Genomic DNA, 18,319 nt, shown 5'->3' with positions numbered 1-18,319 from the left:
CAGAAAACCCTGAAGATCAGGAAAATTAGGCAGCAGATGCTACACCAGCAGTGGAGACAGAGAACCCTCGCCCTGCCAGTAGTGAATCTGACATGCCCATAGTGACTCTAAGAACACGTAGACATGTGCCACCCAGTTCACATACTACACCGGTAGTTAGAACCAGACAATCAGTAAGGGCCATTACAACACCAGTATTACGCAGATCTACTCGTATCACCCAAGGCATACTACCAGTTAGATTCCGCATATAACTGTCCAATATAAAATAAAGTTGAGTATTGTAACTGTTTAAGCTTTTGTACCTACAGGTAACCTGTAAGACTTTCCTTTGAATTTTCCAGTTTTGTTTAATGGACATTGTACCACAGGACTTGTGTGGTCACCAATCTGTATATAGTTCACCATTTGCCCAGGAATGGACCATGGACATTGATGATTGGACTTATCATCATAGGACCATTTTTGAAGCACTTGGTTTCTGTAACTTTTTCATTTTTAAATCTTGTACAATTATTATTGTTTAACTGTTTATATGTTTCATGTTTTGTTCATCCCAGGAGTGCTGACTTGCACTAGGGGGGAATGTGGCGCACCACGCCATCAGTCCCAGCGGATCTGCAAGCAGCGTTGGCTTAACACCTCCCTTGCCGAGCACCACAGGTGGCGTCACGAACTATTCATCTAACTACATTCCACCATTCACATTTTCCTATTACTTGGGCGCCCAGGGCCACGGTCCGGGTCACTGCTGCTGTGACACATCCCACTGATACCGGCCCGGTACCGAGTATCCCACAGCCCTGGGAGGGTGATCCATGAGCAGATGGGTCACAGTAAAAACTAAAAGCAAACATTATTTACTAATCCCGAATAATCCCTTGAAATTTGTTTGTTGTTTTTTTATGGGAAAAGGCATGTGCTGAAAACCTACCAATGATGTCCTCAAATTCTTTATTATTCACAGTGATAGAGCTGGAGGTGACGAGACGTGGTGGGCTAAATCCAATCTGCTCTGCAATCAGATAAAGGTCCTTCCAGGAAAGGGCTCCGCTAATACATTCTCCTGAATAGACAAACAGAAGATTACCGTATATAGCTGGAACTGGTTTGTCTTCTATCACACCAGCTAAGAAAACAATGCCCTGTAGAAAAGGGAGTTTATCAAAGCAAAAACCACTGCTCCAATCCATAAATACCCTCAGAGTTCTCCTAGTCTAAGCAGAAGACTCACTAAAGTCATAAGACGTCTGAATTAGGGACGTAAATGTGTTACACCTGAGAGAAAATGGCCCATCCACACTCTTCCTGTTTTAAAAGGGGATTAGCAAAGTAACAATTGATTAATTTAAAGGAGTTGTCCATCACGCTTGTTGATCTATCCATAGATTAGATCATCATTACGAGATCGGTGGGAGTCTGCCACTTGTAAACACTTTGAACATAGCTGCTCTTTTCTGCAGCAGCTGACAGATGCCGCTACATAAAAACTGGTGGGGCCAGGGTATTAAGAACCAATTTGCTTCAAACCTCACTGACCTCATCAATGTGGTGTGACCAGACAACCCTGTTAAGACTCAGTTTGGTTGACTAATGGTGCTTTCATATTGCGTTGTGTGTCCCCGTCGGACATTCTTGGGAGTGTCTACTACGTCTGAATGTTCGCCTCCAGTAGGCGGACACTCACAAAAATGATGCACGTCATAGCGCACAATCATTCTATCTGCATGATTACAGGCTATGGCCCTGGGACACAGAATGCAACGTGAAAGCACCTTAAGACTAGTTTCTCACATTTGACATTCAAAGTCCACATGGACATATAAGCGGTTGTTGAGTTAGGGTCAGGAGAGACATGGTTGGTCAGGATATGTACTCATGGCCATGACCTTTTAAATGCTGTAACCTGACCTGTAACCTGTAAATGAGTGTCATATCCAAGATCATTCAGGTCTTCAGTTTAAAAGAGTATTTTCATCTCCAAGATTCTATCCCAATATGTAGTAGGTGTAATAATCATAATATTAGCAAATACCTCCAATTAGAAATGTAGTATCACCACTCACCTAACAAAAATATTCAACCTCTCTCTCTCTCTCTCTCTCTCCCGGTATCTTTCCCTCCTCATTTAAGCATGCCATCATACATCTATTACTTAAAAAACCATCCCTCAACCAAAACTGTGGCACCAACTATAGACCTGTCTCTAATCATCCCTTCATCTCTAAACTCCTGGAATGCCTGGTCCACTCCCGTCTTATCCGCTATCTCTCAGTTACCGCTCTTCTCAACCCTCTACAATCCGGTTTTCGCTCTTTACATTCTACTGAAACTGCCCTCATTAAAGTCTCTAATGATCTTCTAACAGCTAAATCTAATGGTCACTAACCCATGCTAATTCTCCTAGATCTCTCTGAAGCATTTGACACTGTGGATCATCAGCTCCTCCTCACTATGCTCCGCACCATTGGCCTCAAGGACACCGTTCTCTCCTGGTTCTCCTCCTACATCTCTGATTGCTCCTTCTTTTGCGGGCTTCTCCTCCTCTCATCTTCCCCTTACTGTTGGGGTTCTTCAAGGATCAGTCCTAGGCTCCCTCCTCTTCTCTTTATATACTGCCCCTATTGGACAAACAATTCGTAGATTTGGTTTCCAGTACCATCTCTATGCTGATGACACCCAATTATACACCTCCTCTCCTGACATCACGCCTGTCTTTTTAGAAAACACCAGTGATAGTCTTACCACTGTCTCCAACATCATGTCCTCCCTCTATCTGAAACTGAAACATGTAAAAAACTGAACTCCTTGTGTTTCCTCCCTCTACTACTACTACTACTTACCTATGCCCGACATTGCTATTTCCATATGTGGTTCTACCATTACTCCTCCGCTCTTGTCATATGCACCTCAAAAACCTTTCTAGAATTCGACCCTTTCTTACTTTCGACTTTGCAAAAACTCTTACTGTTTCTCTTATTCATTCTCATCTGGACTATTTTAACTCTACTAATCGGTCTCCCTCTAACCAAACTCTCCCCACTCCAATCTGTCTTGAATGCTGCAGCCAGGATCATATTCCGCACCAATCGTTACACCGATGCCCCTACCTTGTACCAGTCATTACACTGGGTACCTATCCACTCCAGAATTCAGTATAAACTTATTACCCTCACCCACAAAGCACTGCATGGCTCAGCACCACCCTACATCTCCTCCCTTGTCTCAGTCTATCACCCTTCCTGTGCCCTCCATTCTGCTAATGACCTGAGGATAACATCCTCAATAATCAGAAACTCCCACTCCCGTCTCCAAGACTTTTTACGTGCTGTGCCAATTTTTTGGAATGCACTACCCAGGTTAATTTGATTAATCCCCAATCCCCACAGTTTTAAGTGTGCACTAAAAACGCATTTATTCAGACTGGCCTATCGCCTCAACACATTAATCTAACAATCCCTGTGTTGCCCATTCAAAATTTTTACCATAACTAGGCTCCTCGCATTATGTTCTCATACGCCTTATGCATTTAATAGCCCTCTGTGTCTGTACTGTTACATACTAAGGCTGATAACCGGTTCATGCAGCTTTACATGAACACCCGATTTCCTACATTATGGCTGGTCCGAATAACAAAAGCAATTGTTACTATCTACCTTCCGTGTCTCCCCTTTTCCACATAGATTGTAAGCTTGCGAGTGGGGCCCTCATTCCTCTTAGTATGTGTTAATTTATTTGTTTATCGTTATGCTGTAATGTCAATTGTCTGTACAAGTCCCCTCTAAAATGTAAAGTGCTGCGGAATATGTTGGCGCTATAGAAATAAAATTATTATTATTATAGTATAGTTTTTATGAAACGCTAAGTCGCTTACCACATGTGCAGAGCATTGCAGTAGCTTAGGTTAGGTTATCCATGGTTACGACCACTCATATAGTGACAGCTAGCTAGCGGTTAGTGGTCATAACCATGGATACCTAAGCTGCTGAAATGCCCAGCACATGGGGTAAGCGACATAGCAAATCAGAAGAACTATACTACATATCTAATTGGAGCAGTTTCCTATTATTATTATTACACCTACTAGATATTGGGATAGGATCTTGGAGTTCAGAATACCTCTTCTATAATTTATATTACTATATTATTCATGATGTTTGTGAAAATTAATTTAGGTAAAATTAATTAGGTAAAGTGTATTGTGACCAGTGCAATGACCGTCAATATGTCTTTTTACTGACCTGAGATATAAGAGACTAGCATCCCCATACAGGTGACAATCCAGCAGCTGTCGGCCATACACTATAGCTGACAACTTGCTGTATCACCAACGATCAGTGTTGGCACCGTCCATATCTGTTTAACCCCTTAGATGCTGCTGTCAATAGTGACTACATCATACAAATGGTTAACAGAGTGTGGGGCTCCCTCTTTATCCCCATCGGCGTCCTGAGATCATGATTCTGTGGTCTTGATGTTCGCCATGGCAATTCACAGCCAAATAACGGCCTTAGTGTCTGCCGACTATAGCGGCCTGTTCAGAAGTCAGCGACATTTAAGAGGTAAAAATACATTTTTTCATTCCTGTCATGCCACTTTGCATTAATTCCTTAACATCACCTGAAGGATTAATAAACTACCGGAGGGTTCTGTTTTTAAAATGGTGTCACATTTGGAGATTTTCCAATATATAGGATTCCAAAAGTCACTTCAAACCTGAATAGGTCCTTCAAAAAAATAAGTTTTATAAATTTACTTGATAAAAATGAAAAATTACTGCTACATTTTTAAACCTCCTAAAAGGATAACAAAATAAAATAACATTTTACAGATGGTGCTGATGTAAAGCCGACATGTGGGAAATGCTATTAATGTTTTTGTGTGGTATGGCTATCTGGATTAAAGGGATAATCATTCAAAGTTTGAAAATTGCATTTTTTTTTTACATTTTTGTCTAATTTCTGATATTTTTTTATAAATAAACACAAAACATATAAACATAAATTTACCATTCACATAAAGTACAACATGTCACGAAAAAAACATTCTCAAAATCACTGGGATCTATTGAAGCATTCCAGAGTTGGTACCACATAAAGGGACACTGGTCAGATTTCAAAAATGTGTCCCCGTCACTAAGGGGTTAAATAGTACGATATACGTGATTGCACAAGTGCACGACTGCTACATACACGGGACTTTCATTGTCAGCATTAGCCGTGGATAGTTGATGTGACTAGGACTTGCTTCCTCCCAAAAAATTGCACATGGGAAAGCTGTTTTTATAATTGGAGTAGGCTGGTGGATAGGTCTAGTCACGGCTCCCCCAATGGTGGCCATTTGTGTAGGCTGTGAAGAAAGCAGCACTAACAAGTAGGTGAACTTGTAATAATTAGTACATGCCATAAAATAATATCCACAGCACCTATGCTAAAATAATGGTAATAAAAGTGGAGAACCCTTTAAACTTTTCACTGCTTAAAAAGGAGCTGTCAGCACGATATTCGAACCCTAAAGCCCTTTTACTGCTTATTACATTCATACCTTTTAGTAGTATCTCGTGGTGACATTTTTGAGAACTCGATCCTTGAAGTTTGAACCTGTCTCCCCTGTGCAGGCGATATCATTGCCCGGGTTCGTCTCATTAAAAAGCATGCTCTGTAAGCGCCCAACGACATTGCTCCCGCCACATCATCAGAAGCTACTGCGCCTGCTCCACCCCACCTGATGAGACGCACCCCGGGCTGAGAGACGTGACCTGTCAATCAAAGACCGGAAGCTGGCAGAGGGCGAGGAAAATGGAGAGCGGACAGTTGAGCTGGATGTACAGTGCCCGCCTTGCTATGAAAACTTCAAGAATGGATTAGGTCTAAAAATGCCCCACAAAATACTACAAAGTATGTAAATAATATTACAATGGCTTTGCACTCAAGCCTTTAGTTAGGGATCGAATATCATGACATTTTCATTCAGTTGTGATTGACATGATATTTGCTAGTTAGCAGTGTAGTTCTCAACCCATCAAACTTCACCGACAAGATCTCCTGATAGAAATCTAGAATAAGTCAAAAGACAGATAACACTGCACCTAGAATAAATCCAATCTCAGGACTGTTTAATAAAAGTGTAGGAATCAATTGCTAAATTTAAAACCCTTCCCGACACAGGATGTAATGATATGTTCCATGTCGAGTGAAAATATGCAAGACCGAGAGCAGTTTGCAAAAAATGATTGGGGAAAAATTCCAGTTGAGAGATGTAAGAAGCTTGTTGATGGTTATAGAAAGCGACTGATTCCAGTTATTTATTCCAAAGGCTGTGCAACCAAAGATTAAGTTGACGGTGCTAACAGTTTTGTCCGGTCATTTTTGGGGGTTTTGTGTGAAATTATGTCCAATTTGCCTTTTTTTCTTTGCTTTCTCTGTGTTGTTCCAATACACACAAAAGGAAATAAACATGTGCAAGTGTAATAATTTTCTGTGAGAAATAAGTAATTTTCTGGAACAATTTCATGGGTGCCAACACTTTTGGCCATGAGTGTTTATATAAATAAATATTATACAAGTTTGGTATCGCCCTAACCAAAGTGATCCATAAACTGTGTTGCCAGGTAAGAACTTCAACTTATCCTATAAAAAAAAAAATAACTTTCTTATGGCTATGTTGATTGAAAAATAAAGTTATAGCTCTTGATAGGAAAAAAGTAAAAGGACAAAAACAAATAAATCACCCTGTCAATGTACTGCAATTCCAGGCATTACCATGGAGACAAGTGGCGTTGTTTGTGGGAAAAAAAGAGATTCCCAATCTCAAATACTCCCCAATAAACTAATAACCAAGCATTCTTCACCTGAACTTACCCCAAAGCACTTTATTCTGCTTTAATTCATCAGGAATTGGTTTGTTGGAATAAACGTCACTAAAGTAAATCTCTCCACCATCCTATAAAACAGAATGTTCTCTTTAGGACTTGTGGCATTGAGGATCCAACATACCCGATACACACGCAGAAATACCTTGCACGGATTAAATCAGAAAGGTTTAATTGTGAATTACAGGAATAATTGTGCCAATTAACTGTCACACGTCGGTTTAAAGATGGCCACTGTCACTACACTGTTGTCAGGTGTCCCAGGACCAGGGGCTCCTTCCCTGTCCCTAATGCTAGGGTCACCCTTGCTTGCCCTGTTCCCTGGATTACTTCTGATGTGAAGATGCTAGGGCCACGTACCTTACCTGAATCCACCCTCAGTCTGTATCCTTCCCCCACCCTTCTCCAATAACAACCTCCAGCCATGCAGCAAAAGCCCTTCTGACAATGAGTGCTAGCCAGAGCCCAGTTTATATAGGAGATGGGAGTGGCTAACTGTGAACAGATGAGAGCCTAAAAGCTCCAGGAGCTCTCAACTGAGCAGATTAACCCCTGAACTGCTAAAAGAAATTTACACTGTTTAAATATGAAGGTAAAGTGCTTCTAATCAGTGCAGGAGTAGGAGAAATCAGACACAGCGGACTTCTGGTTCCTCTCTGTTGTAGTAAACTCGTGAAAGCCACACTCTCCAATTCCCCTAATAATGGCTTATGGCCATAGCAGAGCCCAGTGCATGGAGGCCATACAACTTCCTTAGTACCTGGCCATACAGCTTTTTTGCACTGCTCTACAGACTCCATTGGATGTCAGTTTGTACAGATACATTGCCCCTAGAAGCAATGCTACTTTCACACAAATACATTTAGGCCCCATTCACATGTCCGTATAATACTGGTTACCAGAAAAAACAGTACCGCTATCAGTGTTTTGGATCAGTGTGCAATCAATGTGCTATCAAGTGTTTTGGTTCAGTGTTTTTCCAGTATGGCAAAAGAAAAAAGAAATTACAAAGCTTCTCCTATACTTTGAAACGTTAAACATGTACAGCGCACGGATGACACATTGATGCCATCCGTGTGCTGTACGTGTTTTACACGGACCCATAGAATTGTAATGCAATGAAAATTCACACCGTAATGAGCTTGCTGCAGATTTGAAATCCGCACCATGCTTTCACTTTCGTGCGGATTTTTTTTCAGCAACATGTGACTGAGACTTTCCAAAACCCTTTCCTTGCATTGTACTGTTAACTGCTGTGAAATTGCAGTGCAGAATCCGCTCCGCAAATCCTCGAGGTGTTAACTTGACCTTAGGGTTAAAGAGAGTTAAAGCACGAGTCTCTTGCATCAACACCCGGCGATACCGCCGGCATTCAGGACCGTAGCTGCGGTTGCATAGAAATACATGCAGCCGCAGCTCCGGTCCTGAGTGCCGGCGGCAGCGTCGGGTGTTGGTACGAGAGACTTGTGCAAGTTTCTCGCATCACACACAGTAGTGTGATCCTGGCCTAACTGAGTTCATATTAACATAGCATTACCTCCTACTCTCCCAGGCAATTTTTTCTTTTTTTTTCCCTGTCCTTTCCTTGATCTAGCTGTACAGTGCATTTGGAAAGTATTCGGCTCCCTGGAACTTTTCAACTTTTTGCCACATATCATGCTTCAAACATAAAGATACCAAATGTATATTTTTAGTGAAGAATCAACAACAAGTGGAATACAATTGTGAAGATGGACGAAATTTATTGGTTGTTTTAAATTTTTGTGGAAAGTCAAAAACTGAAAAGTGGGGTGTGCAATATTATTTGGCCCATTTACTTTCAGTGCAGCAAACTAACTCCAGAAGTTCATTGTTCATTGTTCATTGTGAATGACCCAATGTTGTCCTAAATGACTAATGATGATAAATATAATCCACCTGTGTGTAATCAAGTCTCCGTATAAATGCACCTGCTCTGTGATAGTCTCAGGGTTCTGTTTGATGCACAGAGAGCAACATGAAAACCAGGGAACACAACAGGCAGGTCCGTGATACTGTTGTGGAAAAGTTTAAAGTCGGATTTGGATACAAACTGATTTCCAAAAGATTAAACATCTCAGGGAGCACTGTGCAAGCGATCATATTGAAATGGAAGTTGTCCATAGGACAACAATCAGTCGTACACTGCACAAATCTAGCCTTTATAGCAAGAAGAAAGCCATTTCTCAAAGATATCCATAAAAAGTGTCATTTAAAGTTTGCAACAAGCCACCTGGGAGACACACCAAACATGTGGAAGAAGGTGCTCTGGTCAGATGAAACCAAAATCGAACTTTTTGGCAACAATGCCAAAGGATATGTTTGGCTTAAAGGCAACACAGCTGATCACCCTGAACACACCATCCCCACTGTCAAACATGGTGGTGGCAGCATCATGGTTTGGGCCTACTTTTTTCAGCAGGGACAGGGAAGATGGTTAAAATTGATGGGAAGATGGATGGAGCCAAATACAGGACCTTTCTTGAAGAAAACCTGTTGGAGTCTGCAAAAGACCTGAGACTGGGATGGAGATTTGTTTTCCAACAAGACAATGATCCCAAATATAAAGCAAAATCTACAATGGAATGGTTCACAAATAAATGTATCCAAGTTTTAGAATGGCCAAGTCAAAGTCCAGACCTGAATCCAATAGAGAATCTGTGGAAAGAGCTGAAAACTGCTGTTCACAAACGATCTCCATCAAACCTCACTGAGCTAGAGCTGTTTGCCAAGGAAGAATGGGCAAGAATTTCAGTCTCCTGATGTACAAAACTGATAGAGACATACCCCAAGCGACTTGCAAATGTAATCTCAGCAAAAGGTGGCGCACCAAAGTATTAAGTTAAAGGGGCCGAATAATATTGCACGCCCCACTTTTCAGTTTTTGAATTTCCAAAAAAATTTAAAATAACCAATAAATTTCGTTCAACTTCACAATTGTGTCCCACTTGCTGTTGATTCTTCGCCAAAAATTTACATTTGGTATCTTTATGTTTGAAGCATGATATGTGGGAAAAGGTTGAAAAGTTCCAGGGAGCCGAATACTTTCACAAGGCACTGTATGTGGACTTGTTTTAAGCAGGATGAGTTCTTGTTTTGAAAGACACCATTTATTTTATGCCATACTGAAAAAAAAAAATTCAAATGCGTCACAATGATTTTGAAAAAGCACAAATGCTGCTATTGTTTTTTGCATTGATTTTAAACTGTTCTTTATGTGTTACAAATGACCTGACAACATGATTCTTTAGTTCATTATGATACCAAACTTGCATAGTTTTATTATTATTATTATTATTATTATTATTATTATTTTTTAAGGGATGAAAAAAATATTCTTAAATTTGTAAAAATAAAATAAAGAAATAAATGTAAGTTATGGTCTATTTTTTAAGACTGCTAACTACTACCCTTCTATAGAGATTTTTGAGGGCTTGTGTTTTTTGCGAGGCGAGCAATACTTTTTATACGTGCCATTTTGGAATAAATACAATCTTATGATTACTTTTTATTGCAGTTCTGATTTCTTTTCTTTTATACAGCCTTTACCCGATTTTTTTAAAATTTATTTTTAACTGGGGAAAAGGTGGGATGGTTACAATTTATCATTGTGTTTTGTTTTTTTTTTTGTTTTGTTTTTTACACTTTATTTTTTTTTTCTTTAGTCTGCATAAGGGGCTGTGAGGAGGAGAAACCCTGATAAAAGAAAAAAAGTCATACTTAATTACCATACTTACCATTGGAATGTGTTCCCTGCGTCAGTGCTGTTGCATGGAAAGTTTTGGAAATTATGTTCCGACTACGAATCACCTGACACTGCAGCTAATCAGTGGCTTCAATAGTCTATTTTTTGGTGTTCGTGACATAATCTCTTACAGTCCAATGGAGACCATCGGAGCAGCAGCCATGATTCGGGAAGAGGATTCATAGCGAGTATGGCTTCTTTTTTTCATTTATCATGGTGGTTTTCCACTGTTCACTAAAAAAAATTCTCTAAGAATGAAATAAAATAGAGTCACTGATATAATTAAAACTGGAGCCCGTCTTAGGCCAGGGTCACACTTGCGAGAAACTCGCACGAGTCTCGCATCTCAATATCCGGCACTCGGGACCGGAGTGTGCGGCTGCAGCTGAGTGCTCTGGTCCATGTGCCGGGTATTGAGACGCGAGACTCGTGCGGGTCTCTCGCAAGTGTGACCCCGGCCTTAGGCAGGTGTCAGTACAGGCTGCAGACTGAAACCATACAGCTCCCGGGATATATGTCTTAACGCAATAGCGTTGTATCACAGTTCAGTTAGCAGCCCGGAGCATGGCTGCGACATATGAAGAAATAGATATTAACCCTCGTTGTGGTCGGCGTGGAGATCTCCCCTCTCCTCTTCCATCAGTTGAACATCTTTATAATAAACAATCCACAGAGCCTGACTGTGCCCAACTGGAAAACAATGAAATATGGAGGAGGATGAAGCTAGAGATAACCCCCTTTGTGCTCAGTGAGGAAGAGATATATCTCTTCACATATGTCAGTGGTGCTCCCGACCACCGACTGAAGTATTTGTGATACAGCTCTTGTCAGTTGAGACGCAGGTCTCGGGAGCTGTATGTTCAGTCTGCAGGCCATACTGACATGGGACTAGAACTGGCTGCAGATATATCAGGGATGACATTTTATCTCATTCTCAGAGAACCCCTTTAATGCATGGAGGCTCTGAGATTAGCACTGTGCTCCTGGGTAGTGTTGAGCGATACCATCCGATATCGTGAAATATCGGATCGGATTGGATCGGACCGATACCCAAAAAGTATCGGGTATCGCCGATTCTGATACCGGAAACCCCATGCATGTCAATGGGGCACAAATATCGGAATGAAAATAAACCCTTTTTTTACTTGCACATCCAGCTCAGGAGGGGGGAAGAGTGTGGGCGGTGCGTGGGCGGACACTGTGCGTGTCTGTGTGTGCGAGCGGGGTCTGTGCGGGCCTGCCGGGGGTCTGTGCGGGCCTGCCGGGGGTCTGTGCGGGCTGCCAGGGGTCTGTGCGGGCCTGCCGGGGGTCTGTACTACTGTCCCATCATTGGCTAATGTGTCAATCACTGTCATTGTAGCAGGCATCGCCCGATGGGACTTGTAGTCCCATCGGGCGATGCCTGCACACACACACACAACCCCCGGCAGGACCGCACAGACCCCCGGCAGCCCGCACAGACCCCTGGCATACCCGTACAAACCCCCGGCAGCCTGCACAGACCCCTGGCAGGCCCATACAGACCCCCGGCAGGCCCGCACAGACCCCCGGCAGCCCGCACAGACCCCCGGCAGCCCGCACAGACCCCCGGGAAGGCCCGCATAGACCCCCGGCAGCCCACATAGACCCCCGGCAGGCCCGCACAGACCCCCGGCAGGCCCGCACAGACCGCGCATCATGATGACATCATTTCAGCAGCCAGTCACAGCCATGCCATTAGTTAACATGGCTAACACAACTGGCTCATTGCATTATGGGAACTTCCGATTCTGGTATTCGATATTGTAAAAATATCGGTACTCGGTATCAGAATTCCGATACAGCGAATATCGGCCGATACCCGATATTTACAGTATCGGAATGCTCAACACTACTCCTGGGTTTGAATCTTTCATACAATAATATCTGCTTAGAGTTTGTATGTTCTCTCTGTGTTTACATTGGTGTAATCTGAATTTATCACACACAATTAATAAACACTAATCTGTCTCCTGTGAAATTGTACAGTGGGCCTTATTTCTCAAAACTCTCATGGATGTCCATAACAACCAATCAGAGCCCAGCTTTCATTTCTTAAACTGCTCAGGAAAAATGAAAGCTGAATTCTGATTGGATGCTGCTGGCAACAAAGACAATTTTTCTGCTGTACTCTTATTTTTAAATGAGGCCCTATACAATGTAAAGAAACTATGGAATTTACATTATGAGCTTGTGATGCAGCGGTAGCACCCTATGCAAGTGTGCAGTGATGAGGCAGTGACCCAGCAAAGTTCAAAGCAAAAACGTCTCTTTAATGTTCAACTAAAAAAAAATATAGCACACGATATCCTCCGGATCGCAGCTGGGAAACATATCCTCTGGATTACAGTCACTACAGACGCCAGTCCTCCTCTTGACCAGTTGCCGTGGGTGACTGCACCACCGTGTTAATGTTCTACTCACAGCAATACACGCTATCCTCTGGATCACAGCCAGCAACTATATTCTCCAGTTTACAGTAACTAAACACTTCAGTCCTCCTTCGGGCACAGGACAGTCTACCTCCGGCTCACTGCCGGGCACAAGACAGTCCACCACCGAAACCTGTTACCATGGGCGACTGCAGCGCTGTGTACGCTGTGGGTGCCAGGCTATTTAGCTGCCTTGGCTGTTTGGCTCTGCTGGCCTGTGTTCCCTTACACAGGTGGAGCCCTGCAGAGCCGACTGCTCTGCCCTTTAGCCAACAATAGACTGACACTGAATCTGACACACCCAAACCCTATAATGCAGGGTTTTTAACTAGCAACCTGTGGCCTTCAGCCCCATGGAAAACCCAGCCATGAATGAAACAGACTGCAACACTACCATCTTGCAGTCTGTTTCAAAACACAAACCCAGAGCAGGTTTTCCCTAAATCTGCCTTGGACAGCTAGCATGTCCAAGACCCATACTCACTTTAGTCTGCATTGTAACCACAGCTACGCCTGTGACTGAAATGCACTCTCGCGGCCTCAATACCCCTCCACGTGCATCCTGGGGGAACACACAGCACCCCCTACATGTGACACCGGTCACTGCCTCACAGAGCCCCTTTGGGGACAGGAACTCGTGTGAAAGGTGACCATCTCTGCAGAATATGTTGGTGTTGTATAAGCAACAGGAATACATAAAAATAGGAAATATCAAAGAAGTTGTACCAAGACAATTTATCTCATTTCCATAATAAGTTGCTGATGATTTAGTGAATCTGGCATTGAGCAGGAGATTGGACACGATAACCATGTATCCATCCAACTCCAACATTCTATCACTTGGTCTTCCATCACTGGGATTTCCACCGATCACAAGAATGTAATCCACACTCTGTGTATGGAACTACTAGAGATAGCAGGGTACAGCACCCGGCTACCTGCAGAAGTCCAATAGAGTATGAATGGAGCAGTGGTGCCCATGCATGACCCCCTCGCCATTAAAATTGGGGTCTCGTTATCTCCCATATGCTTCCAGTAAACCAACCTGATCAAATATTTCACTTTTGCTTTGATATTAAAGCCTTTGTGCTTAATTTTGAATTTTTGCAGTTGAGTGACAAAAAAAAAAAAATTGCGCTGCCTTGGTCTTACGTCCAGTTTGGTCATTCGAGATGGCCAGACCAATTGTGCTCCCATTTCTGTGGCCAGCATACTGAAAGCCTTTGGCGTTTTCTAGGCCCCTGCGACATATTTTATATCTTATCCCTGGTTTCATATAGGTTCATTCACCCAAGTTGTTGGATCAATAGTTGGCAAACTATTCATGTCCAGCAAATACTGCTAGTTTACTCCGACGTTCCTGCAAAGTACTGTAGAGCATTCCTAGATTACCTTCAGCACTCGGTAGGCTTCTCTTAGGACAGCCTTCTTATCAGGGGAAAGATTGATCACACAGTTAGATCTACAACAAATCAAAATATATTATAACTTATATTATAATCTAGCTTATTAATCTTACATTAGATATCACAGCTTCGCCAGAGAGCAAGAAAACCTTGAGGAATTGCTACAGAAAGTAGATTTGAAAATTCTAGAACATTTTATTATACAATGAACAAAGTTTAATAAATCAGCTGTAACTAAAATCTGACCTTAAAGGGAATCTGTCACCTCATTTTTGGCCTATGAGATGCGGCCACAGCCATCAGTGGCTTATCTACAGCATTCTGTAATGCTGTAGATAAGCCCCCGATGTAACCTGAAAGATAAGAAAAACGAGTTAGATTATACTCACCCAGGGGCGGTCCGGCACCTCCCATCTTCCAGCGATGACGTCCTCCTTCTTAATTCTGTCGCGGCTCCTGCGCAGGCGTACTTTATCTTCCCTGTTGAGGACAGGGCAGAGTACTGCAGTGCGCAGATGCCGGGAAGGGTCAGAGAGGTCCGGCGCCTGCGTACTGCAGTAAGTACTTTACTCTGCCCTCAACAGGTAAGATAAAGTACGCCTGCGCAGGAGCCGCGACAGAAGTATGAAGGAGGAAGTCATCGCTAGAAGATGAGAGGCGCCGGACCAGACCACGACACCCATCGGATCGGACCGGATCCCCTGGTGAGTATAATCTAACTCGTTTCTTATCTTTCAGGTTACATCACGGTGGCCGCATCTCATAGGGCAAAAATGAGGTGACAGATTCCCTTTAAAGGGAATCTGTCACTTGGTTTTTGCTACCCCATTTGAGAGCAGCATGATCGTCGGGACAGAGACCATGATTCCACTGATATGTCACTTACTGAGCTGCTTATAGTTTGCAGTTTTGATAAAATTACAGTTTTATCTGATGCAGATCCGCCAGTTCTCTGAATGCTCAGCTCTGCATGACCACACCTACACCAATGATTAACATCTCTCTGTGTGTTCTGTGCTTAGGCAGAAAGTTGCAAATTAGTGTTGAGGGTAGGGTTACACAGAGCTCATAATTATGGAGGACTAAATGGCAGTAGGGTTAAAAGTCCTCTAGTGATAATCTCCTGTTACTAAAAAAGTTATTTTATCAAAACTACAAGTAGCCAAGTTAGTGACACCGCTGGAATCAGGGTCTCATCTCTAAATTATGCTGCTTTCTGATTAGGTGGTGAAAACCTGGTGACAGATTCCCTTTAAAGGAAAGCGCTCCATTTCCAACCTCTAAAAGAATAGACATGTATAATGATATAGTAGCAATTCGGGGGTCAAGGGATCTGACATGAGCATGATTTAGGGGCTGAGACCCTTATTTTAGCAAGGTGTGTCACTTGCTGGTCTGCATGCTGTAATTTTGATACAATCCCTGTTTCCTCTGCTGCAGATCTAGCAGTGCTCAAATGCTGAGCTCTGTATAACCCCGTCGAAACCACTGATTAGCAGTTTTCTGCCTATGCACAGTGTACACAAAAAGCTGTCAATTAGTGGTGGGAAATGTGGTTGGACTAGGAGGCAGAAGACACCTAGTCCTGTAGTGATAATCTCCTGCTGATCATACTCTGATGAAGCAACACACAGCCCAGTAAGTGACATCGCTGGAATCAGGGTCTCAGATTACATAGCAAAAACTTGCTGACAGATTCCCTGTAAAAGTCACTCCCAGGTGTGTTTATAATCTTCAATATGTACTTACATAATGATGTCAAAGCTTTGGTCTCCTATGCCTGCAGATTTAAGGTCTTCAATATACCCATTCACAAAATTAATATTTGGCTGCTGGTAACCAAATTTTTTCATATGGTAGTCAATATATTTTTTGGAGATTTCAATCTAAACACAAGTAAAACAAAAAAAAATCCTTAGGTGATTGCTACAACACTGTGAGAAATTAAAGAAATTTAACATACATAGAAGAAAAAAATCCCAATATGTTTTTTGACATAAACCAAACGTCCGATTCTCGCGTAGAGAATGCAGCTCCACTTCGTGAACTATTAATATTATTTTTCATGCGGGATTATTTGAAGATGAGGGTACAGTTTAATTTTTTATAACTCTGTCACAAATATTTTTTTTTCACTATTACTCCAGTTATTGCATGGCAGCAAACCTTACCTGCTCATCAGTCATGTCCACGCCAGTGACGTGTCCCTTGCGTCCAACCAGTTTGCTTAGCATGTAACAGTCTCTGCCGCTTCCGCTGCCCAAGTCCAGGATCTTGCAGTTCTCCAAACACTCTGGTACCACAAGTCCACACCCATAGTAGCTATACCGGAAGAAAAGGAGTCAACCACCTTGTCAAAAACCATGCTAACAAAAAAGTGTTCAATATTAGTTGAGGAGCGAACGTACTCGGACACAGTATTATCTGAGCATGCTCGAGTGCTAACCGAGTGTCTTCAGCATGCTCAAAAATAGGTTTGAGTCCCCGCTCCTGCAAGTCTCACGACTGTTCAATAGACAATCCCTTCATGTGATGCTGCTAACAAACAGGCAATCCCTGCATGTATTGCAGCTGTCGAACAGCCGCAAGACATGCAGCTGCGGTGACGCAAACATATTTTTCAAGCACGCTGAAGTTACTCGGTTCGCACCCGAGCATGCTCAGATAGCACCTTATCCGAATACGTTCACTAAGCACTAGAAGGCAACAAAAAAGACACTTCAGGGAAAATGTAGTCTGTTTTCCTGAAGCATATTCCTCTTGCAAAACTCGAGGAGTACACTGGCCTCCTAAAGCTGTCGTCTGCACCTCCGGTGCTTTAGTGTGACCACCGGTGTGTTTGTATAATGTCTCTTTAAATTTCTTACCGTGAAGAAACCTCTTCGTGAACTTCAGTCAGTGCCTCCCGTATGAATTTCGGCACTGGTTTGGATGGGGTTACACATGCATTGGTTTTCAAATCCTTTGCACTCTTTAAGTATTTCCCATAGTATTCCTAAGAAATTGGTAGAAAAAGCAGTCTATAAGGTCTCTATCCTAAGAAATTGGTAGAAAAAAAAGCAGTCTATAAGGTCTCTATCCTAAGAAATTGGTAGAAAAAAAGCAGTCTATAATGTCTTTCCTAAGAAATTGGTAGAAAAAAAGCAGTCTATAAGGTCTCTAAACAGGATCATAAAACAGCAAAAGATTAGTTAAACTACAAACCGTTTCTAAAGCTGCAGAATCTAAGGGGTAATGTTTCTCCTTGTGGAGAGTAAAAAGCCAGGATTGGCATCTCAGAGTGAGGAGACTTATAAGCCTTGCAATGCTCCGCTGGGAAATTAAATATGCAAATTGCCTCTTCAGAGAGGTAGAGGACATGAACTCTAGTGCCACCTATTGGAAGTAGCGATTCTAAACGTCAATATCGACCCTTTAATGAGCCTTGCCATGTCACACAGATTAAAAGCCAAAAAAGAATCTCAATTTGAAGATACAGTGTTTCGGGGTATTGCTCCTCATTAGTGCAAAGTATTAGATCTGATTTGGCTAGATGAGAGGCTTAAGACTGGGATCTAAAGGGGTACCATTTCTTCATACGGATAATGACAAGCCACAGAGATAGTCTTCACGAGGAGAAATGTTACCCCTTAGATCCCAGTCTTATGCCTTTCACCTAGACAAATCAGATCTCATACTTTGCACTGACGAGAGGCAATTGTCATGGTCACGTGTGTCTGGTCGCAGATGATGCCGCAAGGCGAACCCATAACACACGTGACCCTGGATACACCGCCTCCAGTGGGGCGAATTTAAATAATAAAGCGTGCAGGTGGATACGCCGCCTCCA

General features: G+C 42.5%; 1 protein-coding gene across 2 annotated transcripts in view; it reads right to left on the bottom strand.

Annotated features, from left to right (window-relative positions):
• BORCS7 (BLOC-1 related complex subunit 7) overlaps positions 1 to 18,319 on the bottom strand; it is a 195,249-nt gene that overhangs the window by 97,429 nt on the left and 79,501 nt on the right. For both annotated transcript variants that reach the window (XM_073555770.1, XM_073555764.1), the window contains 6 exons: positions 17,358 to 17,485; positions 16,662 to 16,812; positions 16,240 to 16,376; positions 14,477 to 14,546; positions 6,861 to 6,942; positions 935 to 1,066 (listed from right to left, as the gene is read on the bottom strand). In XM_073555770.1, the coding sequence (XP_073411871.1) occupies positions 935 to 1,066; positions 6,861 to 6,942; positions 14,477 to 14,546; positions 16,240 to 16,376; positions 16,662 to 16,812; positions 17,358 to 17,485 (700 nt within the window). The remainder of the gene's footprint in view (positions 1 to 934; positions 1,067 to 6,860; positions 6,943 to 14,476; positions 14,547 to 16,239; positions 16,377 to 16,661; positions 16,813 to 17,357; positions 17,486 to 18,319) is intronic.

The sequence above is a fragment of the Dendrobates tinctorius genome, unplaced genomic scaffold, assembly GCF_039654945.1.
Source record: "Dendrobates tinctorius isolate UK_male_01 unplaced genomic scaffold, ASM3965494v1 ptg000230l, whole genome shotgun sequence".
NCBI classification, from domain to species: domain Eukaryota; kingdom Metazoa; phylum Chordata; class Amphibia; order Anura; family Dendrobatidae; genus Dendrobates; species Dendrobates tinctorius.
The sequence above is the reverse complement of the archived record's forward strand: the minus strand, read 5'-3'. Positions and strand labels throughout refer to the sequence as shown.